The sequence below is a fragment of the Ursus americanus genome, chromosome 3 (genome assembly GCF_024610735.1).
Source record: "Ursus americanus isolate L20-20 chromosome 3, mUrsAme1.1.p, whole genome shotgun sequence".
Taxonomy (NCBI): Eukaryota; Metazoa; Chordata; class Mammalia; order Carnivora; family Ursidae; genus Ursus; species Ursus americanus.
This window is the reverse complement of record NC_142129.1, coordinates 5,421,975-5,438,926: the sequence shown is the minus strand read 5'-3', so window position 1 is coordinate 5,438,926 and position 16,952 is coordinate 5,421,975. Positions and strand designations below refer to the sequence as shown.

The window sequence follows — 16,952 nt, the reverse complement described above, 5'->3', positions numbered from 1 at the left end:
TCAAGAGTCAGACGCTTGTCCGACTGAGCCACCCAGGCACCCCTAGATATTTTAAATTCTCTGTTTGATGATCCCCAAATCTGTGTCATCTAAGTCTGGTTCCAGTGATTGTTTTGTCTCTTCAGGCCCTATTTTCTCTTGCTTTTTGGTATGCCTTGTATTTTTAATGTTGTTGTTGAAAACCTGACATGTTGTATCAGGTAATAGGAACTTCAGGAACTAAATAGAGCTTTAGTGTGTGGATTTATGGTGATCTAGCTACGGGTTTGACTGTGTTTTAATGTTTTGCTGTAGCTACAGATGCCAGAGTCCTCACATTCTTCTGTGCCCTTGTTTTTATCTGCCCTCTTGACTTTGGAATTTTCTGAGTACCCTTCCCAAGAGAGTCTGTGTCTTGCAGGTCTTTGAGCTGTAACCCGCCTTTATTATATATGGAGCCTGTTCGTGTGGTGGTCAAGTATGAGGGAGGGTGAGAGTTCTGCAGTTATGACCATCACAGGTGTTTGCCATGGTGTAGCTTTTTCCCCCCGCTGCAACCTACTCCCTTCTGTAGCTGCGGAATTCCCAGTCTGTTTCCTGGGAAGCCATGACCTTTGCTGATTATCTTTTCGTCTTAGGTTTGCCTGGAAGGGCAGCACGGGCTGGAGTAGAGGAGTGGGAGGAGTGCCCTTTCCCAACTAGGAGAAAGCTCTGGCAGTGTCTTTTCCCCAGGAGCAAATGCCTTTGCCTTGGAGAGGGTCCTGGGGTGTTTCACAGTGATTACTCTTCCCTTCCCAGTCTGAGTCAGACAGGATCTTTCTTTATCTCCACCTTCATGGTGGGGACCTGTTATGGTTCCTGAAGGTAAAGCCCACAGAAGTGTAGGAGCCCCGCCCCCCCACCTCGACTGCCAGAGTTTCTCACTCTCCTGCCATGTCACACAGGCTGCAGCACCAGTTTGTGGCTCTAGCAGCTTCTGCTCCAGGTAAGAGGATACCAGCTGTGTGTCTCTAGGTTTTGCGTGGCAGTTTGCCCTGTAATCTCAGTTCTCTGATGTTCTAAAAGTATCATTGATTTTCAGTTTGTCCAGTTTTTTCTTGTTGTAAGGATGGGAGTGATGGCTTATAAGCTCTTCTCATATTGGAGCTGGAAGCAGAAGTTACTCCTATTTTTTTTTTTTTTTTTGACTTAGGGTTTATGACTTGTTACCATCTTCAGTGAACTCTATGCAGATCTAGGACTGTGGTATTGTATCTAGATTTGATCATGCAGGCTAAATTTGATATTTCATATCACTTGATTAATAATGATTTCAAGCTATACTGTCCGATAGCTTTTGCTTTCCTTAGAAAAGCTTATCACTTTCAAAGTTCTTTTCTTGCAACTATAAAAATACCTTGCAACTTTTCAGAAAAATTTTTTGTATGCCTTATTTTGCACTTTATAGGCAACAAAAGCTATATAGCCCCTATCTTTATTAAATTTTCTGCTTAAAAATAAAAAACTAGTACATATAAGAATTTGTCAACCTATTTCTTTTCTTTTGGAACCTGATTTTATTAGTTTGGGTTTCTTCAGAATCCTGAGATAAAAAGTTCAGTTTACCTTGTTTATCTGTGAGGTAATCTCAGGACACAGCAGTAAGAGAATGAAGAAGTGAGAGAGATAGGAGAGAAAGCTAGAAAGGGTACAGATTTCAAGCCATTTTCCACTGTAGGCCCCTAAAGCTTACTCATACTGGGGAACTCTGAAAGCCAGCGTAGAATACAGGTGTCAGAGTTAGCATCCAGGGCAAGCATGTAAGGGAGCTGGAGTATTTTTACCAGTCTGTTGTTGAAGGCTGCCGCTAGGAAGGTGCATATTCCCAAATACTTTTGGGCCTGCACTGCACATGGGCAGATGGGTCCAGGGGCCAGAGATGTAGATGCTGGCAGCTGGAAGTCAGACCTGTGCAGGATGGTAAGCCTTGAGAGGATGTGCAAGTGACAGTGTCTGCTATACTGATTTCCCTTAGCTTGATCCAACACGATGAGCTGGGGTAGAAATTGGCCATCTGTTCAATCGATTAACAGGTTTGTCAGCTTTCTAAACCTCTTGATCTTGAGGTGGTAGATTGCATTCAGAAATGAGTTTCTGGAAAATGCTCGATTCTGTCACATGATTTTCTGATGTTCTCTTTTTGGTGATACCTGGCTGGTTCGCTTTGAAATACAAAAGCAGTAGTTTAGAAAATGACCCTGGCCTTGCGCTTCTGGTAATGGCAGACTGGAGAACCTAGTTGAAATCAGTCAGTTCTGAAAAGCATCAGAGAATTCACAAGATAGTAAAGAATTACTGGATTGAGGTTTGGGAGATAATAGAATTCCAGAGAGGTGAACACCTTGCTTGCACTGCTCTTGTCCCTGATATTTGCTATTTTGAAAGGCTGAGCAGTGTGTTGACAGACTCACAGGATAGGGGAACAGAAGTTGGAGTCCAGGATTTGCCATGGGTGAGAATCCTGCTGAGCCAACCATGGGTAATGTTGGAATCTTGAAAGGCCGTAGGCTGGAATACAGGTGGACTGGGAGTATACAGGAGCTTGCCTGAAATGAAATTCTGCTGTGTCATCTAGGGAGTTTAGTATATCTCCTATCTCAGATTGCTGGTGATGACTGGTACCTAACAGAAGCCAATGAAGATGCTCTCTAGAGGAAGATAACATTTTAGGTCTCAAGTTGTTTCTGAGATGATTTTTCAAATAGTGTCCACACAATCAGATCAGTGTAATCAGGTGCACCAGGAGACAACCTGAACAAGAACTCACACAGGCAACAGGCGGTAGAGGCAGCCACTTTAGACAGTGAGACTGTAAAACACTGTTTAGGATGTTTATGGAGATAGAAGCTGAACTTAAACATCTGCGCAAGGAATCAGAGCAAAGGGACAGAACAGATTTGAAAAAGACACAGCTAAATACTAGATCTAAATACAGTAACCAAAATTGAGGATTCATTGGATTAATAGCAGATTAGAAAAGTAGTGAAGTGAAAGATCAGAAGAAACTTCCTTGAATGAAGTATGAGAAAGGAAGAGTCTGGAAAACACTGAAGAGAGCTAAGAAATACATAGGATGTAGTGACAGAGTGCAATGTATGTTTGATTGGAATCCTAGAAGGAGAGGAGAGAGAAGGGAGTAGGATAATACTTGAAGAGAAGATGGCTGAGAACTTCGAAAACTGACAAAGATATCCATGGAATAACAGATCCTAAATGGAGGATAAGGTGTTTTTTAAAAAAGCTTTCCACTTGTAGGTCGTAGTCTAGGGCTCATTTCCTTAGAGTGAGTCTGTTTGCTAGCTGCCTGCCTGCCTGCTCTCCAGCCTCCCTCTCTCCTCCCTCCCCCCACTTTCCAGTTTTAGCAGTTTTCGTTATTCTGCTGAGGATAAATGTTTTCTCACATGAAGAATTACATGGTCTTTTATCACGTTTGTATAATTTATGCTGGGGTTCCAAATATTTTGATTAGAAAAAAGATACGACTGCTATTTGGATTGAAATCCACTGAGATAAGAAAATACGGAAGACAAGAAAAGCTTTCCAGACTTCAATTATTCTGTAATGCAGAGATTTCAGGCAGAGTGGGCACTTAGGGGACAGCGCCTCTCCCCAGCCCTCCTGGGTCATGGTCACAGGTGGTTCCTACCCTGTCTCCCCTGGACAGCTAGTCAGCAAGCCTCTCACAGGTGAAGGGCATACTCACCTCAGGAACAGAAGTGTGCTTGGGGTGCCAGCGAGGTCTTTTTTTGGAGAACAAGGGGGAACTAGTACTTATCACAGCACCCGGACATACGGTCATTTTAGGTAACCCCAAGGGCAGGGGTTTTCCATCTCTTTAATCTTGTGGGAAGCATAAATTTATGTTTAAAAAAGTTACTGGATGACTTCTATTTTTAAAAGGATGGCAAGCAGGAAATCACTGGCCTCTTCCTTGCCAGGTGGCACAACAAAATGCTGAAAGGACATAGGTCTGACATCAGATGACTGGGGTTCAAATCTCAGTTCCTCCCCTTCCTTAATTTCTCTAAGACCAAGGAGAAAAAGATAAGGCTGTTTTTCTCTCTCTCTCTCTCTCTGTTTTACACTCAGGACTAGTATTTTCTTTTTTGTTAGTTTTGATTTGCATACTTGACCCGTGTAGGTAAGCCACTTCGTCAGCACCGTCTGCTCTGGAAGACTCCTGACACGCTAGCAGAGGAACACACTCAGCAGCCTTGGTTTAAGGGGAGTCAACTCTGCTCATACCCCCTTGTTCCTGGGACAAAGCCAGCTGTAGAAGGCCATGTGGATAGTGGATATACAGATGCTTGTTTATATTGGGTGTGTTTAAAGCCATTCTAGTTCCTTAGTTATTTGGTATCTCAGAACACTTATTTTAGTGACCATCCTTTTTCCTGTTCACTTATTTCTTCTTCATCTGACGTACTTTGGGTTTAATTCTCCTTTTTATGGGCAGAAGGGGAAAAAGAAATAACAGTTTTCGTAATTGCGGGGGCTGTAAATGGTTCCTCTGTATTCGTTCTATATACCCCTACAGGAGTTGCAGTCTGGAGGCTGATCGAACTTTTGTAGTTTTTCAATTTGAATTTCTTTAGTTGCGGGACTCACCTTGCCACTCTCTAGTTTCCTCCCCTGCGGATACACCCATTTGTCTGCCTGGTTTTTGACTGCATTTGATTTTATGACCGCTGCATTGACATCCTATCAACTCTTTCTGTTGGGACTGAGAAAAGGCTGCTGTAAGGGCATTTCCTAACTGTGCCTGTTGATCTTGATCAGAAACATGGGGTCAGAAATGAATTCATTAAAATATGAGAGATCGTAATAAACTATAACTATGTATAGTAGAATATATAGTTAGAAAGATCTTGAATGTAATGATTCCTGGAAGTATATGTGTGTTGTGTAAGCCCCTCATGCGGCTGTGGTCACTTTCTCCCTTTTGTCTTCCCCAGGCCTTGACCAGGGAGAGCTGCTACTTTCTACTTGAGCATTTAGATCAGGGAGGATATTAAAGCGTAATGGTCAGCCTCTGCCAGTCCGTTTTCACTGACCAAGTAGGTGTCCCAAGATTAGTTTACGTGCTTTGTTCTGTTAGCTGTTCTTTCAGTTTCCTTTTCTTCAGTGTTTAATTAAATTTGCATTTAATTAAATTAGCATTAAATTCCCATCAGCATTACCATGTGGTTTTCCTCTGCATTTGAGGTATAGTATATAGACACTACATGCATCTGTTAATGTTCCTTTTGATTTTGTTATAGGGAGGAGATTCATAGATGTTTGAGGGATGTCAGAGGATTATTCCCGGGAAAGCATATGATGTCTGGAATTTGCTCTGAACCTTTACTAATTCAGTAATCTCCTTACTTGTAGTTATGAAATAAGTTGGTGGCAGTGTTTTCTTCTAGTCTTTCAGGTAGGTAAGGAATGAGAAAAAAATTTTTTTTTGTGTTGTCATCACCTGGTAATTTCACAGGGGTCTGTGGGAAGGGCACTGTTGTAAATCAGCATTTGTACTCACATGATTGTAGCTCACTTAAAATATGAATGTGTCTCTTTTATTGAAAAAGCTAACAAATGTTTGCTGTTTGACAACTTGGAATGTAGAATAGACCAACGAGAAAATAGCCAGAAACTATGGAAGGGTAAATCCTTATCATTCAGTGATAGACATTTTAGGGGTCCCTGGATGGTTCATTTGGTTGAGCATCTGATTTTGGCCTTACATCGTGATCTCAGGGTCCTGAGATTGCACCAAGTCAGGTGCTCAGCTTCTGCCCCTCCCCCTGCTCATGCATGTGGGCGCTCTCTCTCAAATAAATAAAATCTTTAAAAAAAGAGACATTTTAAACTTCATTAAACATTATGAAAATTTTGTGTCGAAGAAAAATGAAAGCTGTACTGTGTGTGAGTTAGGTGGTATGGTCTCATTTCTCCTGTAGTACCAGAAGTTGGACATTGGGCAGACGAATTCAGACAGTGATTTGTGGAGGAAAAAGTTTTTCAGATTGTGCTTTTAGAATACTTGTTCAGTATTCAAATTTTATTCTCAAGTTTTTGACAAATTAATGGAATTAAAACAGCCTTTCTTTTAATGTGCTAAAATCTCCTTTGCTTCTGAGGTTAAAAGAAAGGCCATATTTCATTCAAAGCCTTAAAATATTTAATCCTTTCCAAAGTTGTTCTTCTATTTTTAAGTAAGGTTAAGAAATTTTTTACCTTGGGATGCTTGGGTGGCTCAGTCGGTTAAGCGTCTGCCTTTGGCTCAGATGATCCCAGGGTCAGTGGGGAGCCTGCTTCTCCCTCTGCCTGCCACTCCCCCCCGCTTGTACTTGCTCTCTCTCTGATAAATAATTAAATAAAATATTTAAAAAAATTTTTTTGCCTTGATTATTAAAGAAATACGTATTCTTTATAGACAATGTTTTAAATAAAGGAAAGTCAACAGAAAATTATCTATGATGCCACTTAGCTGATTCTATTGTTTATTTTTCCATAATTGCCAATAACAGTGTAACATTTTAGATAGTATGAAAGATTAAAAATAGTAGAATATATAGCAAAACATTAGCAGTGGTGAGCTTTCAGGTGGTTGTTTTTTGTTTTTTAACTTTTTGCTTATTTGTATTTTCTGATTTTTTTTAGCATAATAGCAGAGCTTAAAATATTAGTCTCCACTACCTTGATGGTGTCTAACATATAGAACTCTACTGTGTTCCCATTGTTAGCCTTTTCTTGAGGATTGTTTTTAATGATTTTCAGAAGAAAAATGTATTATTTAGTACATTTAATAGGCTATGACTGGAAGATAAATGGAATGGTTTAAATTATCATCTGTAGAGTGACATTGTGTAACAGGCATTGTCTTAGTGGACTTTACATAATTTAACTACTATGGAACATAATTTAGTAGCTGTGTGTACTGTGTACTTTCTTAATAGAAGTAATAATGACTATAGATAGCCTCTCAAAATGGGTTTTCTTAGCTCAGATAATTGTGCTGTTGAGAAATACCCTTCACTGTAATTGATAATGATGCTGGAGTTTTGTTTTTATTTTGTTTTGATTTGATTTGAGAGCATGCACGCGCAAGAGGAAGGAGGGGCAGGGAGAAGAAGAGAATCTCAGGCAGCCTGCAGCAAACACAGAGCCTGATGCAGGGCTGATCTCATGACTCTGAGATCATGACCTGACCGAAACCAAGAGTAGGACACTGAACCAACTGAGCCACCCGGGCACCCTGATGGAGTTTAAATTGAGTGAGATCTCATGAGATTTTGGACCTTTGTCCTATGTAGTTCTCCAGATAGCATTGTTGATATAACAACAGTAGATGCTAACAGTAGCAATATCAGTCAGTTTTTGAGTGGACTAAAAAGCATACATGTGCTTAAATTGTTACTTGCATATTTTGTATGCGTATCTTTCTAGTTTCCTGAATTGCATAGCAGTGCAGGGCTGCTTTCCACCTATGAATATGAAGTCGGCCTTTTAGTCCTGCCCCTCCATTCTGTTTCCTCCCTCTCCTAATTGGCTTCAACTTTTTTTTTAATGGTTTATGGGAGAATTCTAGAAACCAACTCAGTATTACGCTTTGTCCTGCCTTTGCTTAAACATCCTTTGTTTTATAATATAAGCAGTTATGTGTATGAATATAGATATATTTGTATGTAGCATTCTATATACACTCTTCTCCATCTTACTTTTTTTTTACCTGGCAACATATGTAGCGATAAAACCATAGTAATATGTAGAGACATTTCTCTTTGCTTTTTACAGCTGCATATTTATATGGATGTTTCTTCATTTGTTCAACCAGTCCTTCATCAGTAGGCAATTGGATTGATTCCATCCTCTTTCTTATTACAAATAGTCTTGTAGTGAATAGCCTTGTGCACACATTGTTTCCTACTTTTTCCCTCTGTGGTATAGATTCCTAGGAGTCATATTGCTAGGTCAAAGGGTAAAGGCGTATGTAATTTTAGTAGAAGTTGCCAGATTGCCCAATACCACATGTGAGACTTACTGTCAGACTATGTAGACAAGCTTTTGGATTTTTATAAATCCGACAGGTGGGAAATTGTATCTCGGTGACAGCTTATTTTGTTTATTTTCCCTTGTCATAGCAAGGTTCAGCATTTTTTTCACAGGGTTAAGAACCAATTGTATTTCTGTTTCTGTGAATGGCCTGAACGGGTGTTGGTCCTTTTTCATTGTGGCTGACCAGACTGAAGGTGATCTGCAGTGATTTCCTGCCATCTTCTGCCCTCACTTTGTGTAATTAATTCTCCGTGAGTGAGAGTGGGACCTAGGCCTTGCTTTTAACCAACAGCATATGGCAAAGATGATAGAATGTCAGTTTCTTGATTAGCTTAGTTTATATAGCAAAGATATGGGATGTCACTCTTATGACTATATTATATAAGACCCCGTCTTGGGGCACCTGGGTGGCTCAGTTGGTTGAGCATCTGACTCGATTTCAGCTCAGGTCATGATCTCAAGGTTGTGGGATTGAGCCCTGCATTGGGCTTCGTGCTTAGTGCAGTTTGCTTGAGGTTCTTTCTCTCCCTCTTCCTTTGCCTTCCCAAGGTTGTGTGTGCGCATGCACACATGTTCTCATTAAATAAATAAATAAATAGATAGATAGATAGATAGATAGATAGATAGATAGATATCTTGGGGAAAAAAAGGAAAAAAGACTCCATCTTCAGCAGACTGGAGGAGACTCCTCATTGTCAGTTTGGTGAAGTTAGGGACTGTGGTGATGCCCACCTGGCAAGGAACTGGCAGTAACTGCTTGGGTCTGAGGGTGGCCTCCAACTGACAAGGCCCCTTTGTCATAGATCCACAAGGAAAGGAATTCTACCAACAACTTGATGAGTTTGGGAGCAGTTTTTCGGAAATCAAGCCTCCAGGTGAGAATGGAGTTTGGCTGACAATTAACTTGAAGACTTGCCGGACCCTGAGTAGAGGATCCGGTTAAGCTGTGCTCCGATGCTTGCTGTTTAGAAATTGTGAGATAGGGGCGCCTGGGTGGCTCAGTCGTTAAGCATCTGTCTTCGGCTTAGGGTGTGGTCCCAGGGTCCTGGGATCAAGCCCTGCATCGGGCTCCCTGCTCCACTGGGAGCCTGCTTTTTCTTCTGCCACTCCCCCTGCTTGTGTTCCCTCTTTCGCTGGCTCTCTGTCAAATAAATAAATAAAATCTTAAAAAAAAATTGTGAGATAATAAATATGTGCTGTTTTTGTGGTAATTTGTTATATAGCACTAGATATCTAATACTGAGATAATACCTTTTTTTTTTAAAGGTGCACGTATTTTTTTCTTTTTTCTCATTTGCCATTTTATTTTTCTTCTGGTGTCTTTTGCTACCCTCAGTTTTTTTTGTTCTTGTATAACCTAGCTTATCTATCTTTTCCAGGATTGTTTCTGGATTTTCAGTTATAGCTAGAAAAGTTTTGCCTACTTCCAGATAATAGAGGAATTTACTTTTGTTTTCTTCTGTTACTTGTATGGTGTCATCTTCCATATTTTTTAAAGTTTTTTATTTTAATTCCAGTATAGTTAACATATAGTGTTATATTAGTTTTCAGTGTACAGTATAGTAATTCAGCAATTCTGTACATTATTCACTGCTCATCATAAGTGCACTTCCTAATACCCATCACCTATTTCACCCATCCCCCACCCACCGCCCCTCTGGCAACCATCAGTGTGTTCTCTATTGTTAAGAGTCTTTCTTCAAGGGAAGAAGAAAGGGGGGAGTAAACAGAAGGGGGAATGAACCATGAGAGACTATGGACTCTGGGAAACAAACTGAGGGCGTCAGAGGGGAGGGGGGTGGGGGAATGGGATAGGCTGGTGATGGGTATTAAGGAGGGCACATATTGCAGGTGCACTAGGTGTTACACGCAAGTAATGAATCATGGAACTTTACATCAAAAACTAGGGGTGTACTGTATGGTGACTAACATAATATAATAAAAATATTAATAAAAAAGTCTGTTTCTTCAAGGAATTGATCCCATTTACAATTGCACCAAAAACCGTAAGATAACTAGGAATAAACCTAGCCAAAGAGGTAAAGGATCTATACTCTGAAAACTATAGAACATTTAGGAAAGAAATTGAGGAAGACATAAAGAAATGGAAAAACACTCCATGCTCATGGACTGGAAGAACAAATATTGGGACAAGAACAAATATGCTACCCAAAGCAATCTACACATCCAATGGAATCCCTATCAAAATACCATCAGCATTTTTCACAGAGCTGGAACAAACAATCCTAAAATTTGTATGGAACCAGAAAAGACCCCGAATAGCCAAAGGAATGTTGAAAAAGAAAACCAAAGCTGGTGGCATCACAATTCCAGACTTGAAGCTGTGATCATTAAGACAGTATTGACACAAAAACAGACACATAGATCAATGGAACAGACTAGAGAACTCAGAAACGGACCCTCAACTCTACGGTCAACTAATCTTTGACAAAGCAGGAAAGAATATCCAGTGGAAAAAAGACAGTCTCTTCAACAAGTGGTGTTGGGAAAATTGGACAGCCACATGCAGAAGAATGATACTGGACCACTATCTTACACCACATACAAAAATAGACTCAAAATGGGTGAAAGACTTAAATGTGAGACAGGAATCCATCAGAATCCTAGAGGAGAACACAGGCAGCAACCTCTCCCACCTTGGCTGCAGCAACTTCTTGCTAGATACGTCTCCAAAGGCAAGGGATATAAAAGCAAGAATGAGCCACTGGGACTTCATCAAGATAAAAAGCTTCTGCACAGCAAAAGAAATGGTCAAAAAACTAAAAGCAACCTAGAAATGGGAGAATATATTTGCAAATGTCTTACCAGATAAAGGGCTAGTATCCAAAATCTATAAAGAACTTATCAAACTGAACGCCCAAAAAAGCAAAAAATGTAGTCAAGAAATGGGCAGAAAACATGAACAGACATTTCTCCAAAGAGGACATACAGATGGCCAACAGAAACTTGAAAAAGTGTTCAGCGTCACTTGGCCTCAAGGAAATACAAATCAGAACCATAATGAGAAACCATCTCACACCAGTCAGAATGGCTAAAATTAACAGCTCAGGAAACAACAGATGGTGGTGAGCATGTGGAGAAAGGGGAACCTTCTTACGCTGTTGGTGGGAATGCAGACTGATGGAGCCACTCAAAACAGTATGGTGGTTCCTCAAAAAGTTAAAAATAGAACTATCCTATGACCCAGCAAGTGCGCTACTAGGTGTTTATCCAAAGGATGCAAACATAGTGATTCAAAGGGGGCACATGCACCCCACTGTTTATAGCAGCAATGTCCACAATAGCCAAAATATGGAAAGAGCCCAGATGTTCATAGGCAGGTGAATGGATAAAGAAGAGTGTTACATACAGACCGTGGAATATTACTCAGCCATCAAAAAAATGAAATCTTGCCATTTGCAGTGATGTGAATGGAACTAGAGGGTATTATGCTAAGCAAAAGAAGACAGAGAAAGATAGATACCATATGATTTCACTCATGTGGAATTTAAGAAACAAAACAGATGAACATAGGGGAAGGGAGAGAAAAACAAGACGAAATCAGAGAGGGAGACAAACCATAAGACTCTTAACTATAGGAAACAAACAGGGTTGCTGGAGGGGTTAGGGGGATGTAGTAATTGGGTGATGGGCATCATGGAGGGCTCTTGAAGTGATGAGTGCTGGGTGTTATATGTAACACCTGGTTGTCTCTGGATGGCCTGGATGTCTCTGGAGAAGTGTCTGTTCATATCTTCTGCCCATTTTTTAATTGGATTATTTAGTTTTTTTTGGGTGTTGAGTTGTATCAATTCTTTATATATTTTAGATTCTAACCCTTTATTGGATATGTCATTTGCAAATAGCCTTTCCCATTTTTTAGTTTTGTTGACTGTTTCCTTCACTGTGCACAAGCTTTTTATTTTGATGTGGTCCCAATAGTTTATTTTTTCATCTGTATTTAAATATCAAATTCATATCAGATATGTCTAGGTGAATGGTGTGAGGAGTGGACCCTACTGTATCCTTCAACGTATGGTGCTAAACAGTTGTCCCAAAACCAGTTAGCAAAAAGTCATTCATTTCTTCACTGGCATGTGATATTATCTATAATCATTTATACTAAATTTCTAAATGTAATTGGGTCCGTTTCTCAGTTTCTCATCCTGCCTCATTGGTTTTTAGTCTGTGTATGTGTCTCGGTGTGCTGGTTAGGTAGAAAAACCCTGGAGTTTATTATCCAGTAGGGCTCAGCCCTGCTTGTACTTGTTTTTCAGGTTTTGCCTGCCTATTCCCTGCTTGTTCATTCTTTCCCAAAAGAACTATATAATCAACTTGTTTAGCTCCAGAAAAAAAAATCTGTTAGTATTTTTGATATGATTATGTAACATATAAGTTATCTTAAGGAGAGCTGACTTATGATTTGGGGTTTCTCTATTCAAGAGTAAGGTACATCTTTCCATGTGATTAAGTCTTCTTTTGGGGCTTTCAGGAGTGTCTTACGGTTTTCCTCATACATGTTTAAGACATTGCTTGTTAAGTTTGTGCTTAGTATTTATTCTTAAGATTTTTTTAAATTCATAAGATTGATGTTCATAAACAAGATGGGTGTTTTGGGGAGGTTCAGTTTTTGTTAGATTTTGAGATCAGTGTCTACTCATTTTATAAAACAGATTCAGAAGATTTATTATTATTTGTGCTCTTTAGTGGCTTAAGTAGCATTAGGATTATTAGATCTTTGAAGGACTAGTAGAATTCCCTTGTGAAAAACTCACTCTCTGCGTGGTGGTTTGCTTTTGTTGTTGCTTTGAGGAACTCTTAACGATGTTATTTCTTCTGTTTACATGTCTGTTGGGACTGGGGTTAATTTGAGTAAGTTGTATTTTCCTTAAAAGTTATTCCAGGTTTTCAAATTGATGTGCATGTAATTATATGAAGCTGTCTCTTGATTTATAAAATATGCAGTGATTGCAAATTTATCATTAAGAAATTTTAGACTGAGAATGGAAGAATTGGGACTTTTGCTGGCATACTGAATATTTTGCTTAATAATGACAGTGTCTAATGAAATTATTTAAACTGGCTAGCAGTCTTCTGCTCCTTCACCTCCTCCTTTAACAAAGGACATTTATTCCCAGGCTGTGCTCATCTCACATATTGTACTCCAAGATTTTTACATTGCACAGAATCAAGGTCCTGAAACCTCTTCTGGAACAAAAGTACACTTTGCGTCATTTTTAATTACACAAACAAGTACTTGTTAATTTTTAATGCCGGACACTGTGCTTGGTAAACGTAATGGGTTTGAAAAGACAGACATGACCCCTGTCTTCTTGGGGGGGGGTTGCTTATAGTATGTATAGTAATGCTTACACAATAGGCACATTGTTTATTGGGATAGCTCCAGTTTATGCATATGGAAAGGATTCCTCTATCATTAACTGTACCTCCAAGATGTGAGTGTTGGCATCTCATTTTCCAACCGCCACATTCATTCTTTCCTTGTTACTCTTTCTGCCAGTGTAACTCCAGGAATTACTCAGCCACAGTGAGCCACTCGAGCCACCTCAAGTCCATTGGCCCCGCACCGATTTTCATCCTGCCTCTCATTCTTCCACATCCTCACATTTCTCCTTGCCTGGCTTACATCTGTGGCCTGTCATTCTAATCAGCACATTGCATGTACTTCTCCCCAGACTGCTGCTTCTCCCTTGGTGAAACCCTGACCCTCTGCTTACAAGGCACCTGTCCCTCAGCAGCTACCAGACCGTGACTGCCTGGTCTCACTGGAAATTCCTGTACACAGCTGGTTAGCCTTTTATTCATTTAACTTTTGAAAAATGTATTACGTTGACATCTAACTGCTGAAGTTTTGGCTTTATCAACTGCTGAAGTTTATGATTGAAAGAATTTGTTCACTAGTTGTTTTGTATTAACTAACCTTAAATTAAATGTTTGCTTCGACCCTCCTTTTAAAGGCTTTCAGCCTTGGATACTGAAGCCATGGGTAATTGCCTATAGAAGGAATAGCAAACAGCACAAAGCAGAAAAACTTTATTGTTCTTTGTTAGCATAGATTAGATTAAAATATCATCATTTGGTTTTTGTTTGCATGTTTTAACTTCTTAAGTAGTTAAGAGCCTGTTATTTTTTAAATAACAGGTATCTAATTGCTGTGTTCTTTATTCATATTTGTTAATAATTTCTTGACCTGTCTAAAAACTGATAGTGTCTTTGTTTCTGAAGACTATTATGGCTAATTATATAAAATAAATGATCTGATTTTATAAATTCCTCTCATTTTTATAGATTCCGTAATTTAGTATAAGGATTGACTATGTAAAAAATGTTCTCTAAAGAATTATAATATAGCTTGAGGAAAATAATATCTGCCTGATAGATTGTTGAGAGTTAAATCATTTTACAGTTCAGGAAGCAAGGACTCTTGATGTTTGGGCTTTTGTGGTTAGGATTGGGAGGGGTATTCCGGGAAAAATCTGGGCAGAGTTGGTCAGATCCTATGGGTGAGGTCTTGAGAAAACTTTTTCATTTCGCCCATAGGTCCTGGCAGCCAAGAGGGAACCTAAGAGCATGCAGTGGACAAAATGGAAAGTAGTCTCCTGTTTTTATCAAAAAGACCTTTATTTAATTTGTGGTATTGGTCAATGAGAGCCTATTGTTTTTTGTACCTTTTCTAATATTTACTATGACTGTTGTTCTGTTTAGTTTCATATTATTGAAATAAGGTAGTCATGATCTTTTTGTATAGAATAAGGTACTGCTTGGCTCCAGTGTGACAGGAATACATTCGCTTATAAATACCCAACATTTTTCGAACGTATTGATAACTGTATTACAGTAATTGATTCATTAACTGCCATGAATATTTATTAAATGTTTGCTACATTCCAGGCATTGTTGTAAACTCAGGATACTACAGGAAATGAACAAAAGCTCTTGCTCTAATGAAGCTTACATTCAAGTAGGGGGGATGGACAAGAAATAATACGTAATTATGTAGTATGTAGGAAGGTGGAAGTTGCACAGAGCAGGGAAGATCAGAAGTGCTAGTGTTTGGTGGTTGAGTTGTAGTTTTAAATATGGTAATATAGTAGTGTAGAAACTTACTGAGATGGTGCTATTTGAGCAAAGATTCAACAGAGGTGAAGTTAGCTGGGATGAAAAGTATTCTAGGCACAGGGAAGAACTGATGCATAATCCCTCAGTGGGAGTATGATTGACACATTTGGTGACCCATAAAGAGACCCATGTCTAGAATGAAATGAATGAGGAGGGAAGTAACGGAAAATATGATCAGAGAGGTAATTCCAGATTTGGTAGGGACTTGTGAGTCATTGTAAGAAACAGGTGGTCACGTATAATATTCCTATTATATATTAAATTTAGACCTAATGAGAAGGAGGAAAATTAACGTTGAATTTGTGTTGTATCCTTTCATTCTATAGATACCGTTCAACAGCTTTTATGTACCATTCATTGTGCTAAGTGAGGGAATACAGTGAACAAATGAAACAAAAGCTAGCCACAGTGTTTGTGGGGGTTCTCTTGATCCAGTGCAAATCACCGTGTTTTGTGTGTTAATCATTGTACTTGATACTTTACATAGCTTATATAATTCTGAGTATTTCACTTAATTCTAAGTATCCAGCAAGATAGACAGTATTATTAACTTGGAATACAGTTGATGAAAGTGAGGCTAAGAAAATTTGGTAATTTGTCTAAAGTTGCATAGCCATTATGTGATAGAATGGGATTAGAACTTAATCTTGTCTTTTCATTATACCATTCGTTCCCACATCTGGCTGTGCATCTGAGTTCCCTAAGAAGCTTATTATCAAAGCTATAGATTCCTTAACCTTATCTCTACTCTCAGTTATAAATTTAAACTGTAACTGTTGAATTAGGCATTAGGGCAGGTTTAATCTTTGATTGGAAAGTAGAACTGTTTTCTTCAGGTTACTTATTTTTAATAACAGATTTTAATTTAAGATCCTTGGGTTGAAAGAGTCCTCTAATTTTACAGTGGAAATCCAGACTTTAGATAGACTGTCATGATACATGGGGTACTTGTATTTTCTTCATGAAAAGCCAGAATCTGAAAAAAAATTACCACACCGAAAGCAATCCAGAGCAAAGGTAAAATAACCATTAACACGGGCAAATGAAGAAGGCATTTGCTGTCATCGGTTTTCCAAGCACTAACAAATTGGCCTGTGGTTTTAATTGTTGAATCCTTTTTTTTTTTTTTTAAATTCAGCACTATCCATATATCTTATTTTATGTGAGTCTTTGTTAAGGGTATGCCTAGGGGTCCTAAATAAATAGCTGAGAAGTTCTGCTTGGTTGTGTGGAAAACAGTGACGGTGAACTTGGTGGATGATTTACAAGTGTCCCGAAGGGTCTAACACAGCTGTGCTTCTCTTTCAGGAGATTGAAGATGGCCCTTCAGCTATGCTAGGTCTATAATGGGAAGTGTCACAGTTCGATATTTCTGTTATGGATGCCTTTTCACATCTGCGACCTGGACGGTTTTGCTTTTTATTTATTTCAACTTCAGTGAAGTGACTCAGCCGCTTAAGAATGTGCCCATCAAGGGGTCTGGGCCCCATGGACCATTTCCCAAAAAATTTTATCCCCGTTTCACTCGAGGGCCAAGTCGAGTGTTAGAGTCACAGTTCAAAGTAAACAGAGTTGATGATACGATAGGTAATCACGTTGAAGATCCAGAAAAAGGCAACATGAAATTCTCCTCTGAATTGGGTAAGTGTATTGGACTTCTGGTAGCATTTCAGAGTATTTAATCATTGGAAGTTTAAGTTCATTTATTCTTTAAATCACGTGTTGCTCAGGGGATTAGAAGTGGGTCATTTTCC

The 16,952-nt window shown here is 39.2% G+C and overlaps 1 protein-coding gene across 11 annotated transcripts in view; it reads left to right on the top strand.

Annotated features, from left to right (window-relative positions):
* Positions 1–16,952, top strand: part of GALNT11 (polypeptide N-acetylgalactosaminyltransferase 11) — a 55,263-nt gene that overhangs the window by 6,943 nt on the left and 31,368 nt on the right. For 3 of the 11 annotated variants that reach the window (XM_087860682.1, XM_045792273.2, XM_045792271.2), the window contains exon 2: positions 16,507–16,839. In XM_087860682.1, the coding sequence (XP_087716808.1) occupies positions 16,545–16,839 (295 nt within the window). In that variant the 5' untranslated portion in view covers positions 16,507–16,544. Of the gene's footprint in view, positions 1–13,754; positions 13,868–14,027; positions 14,066–14,088; positions 14,221–14,619; positions 14,671–14,695; positions 16,216–16,506; positions 16,840–16,952 lie in introns of those variants that run through there. The other 8 variants (XM_087860677.1, XM_087860679.1, XM_087860678.1 and 5 more) reach the window with 8 other exon arrangements.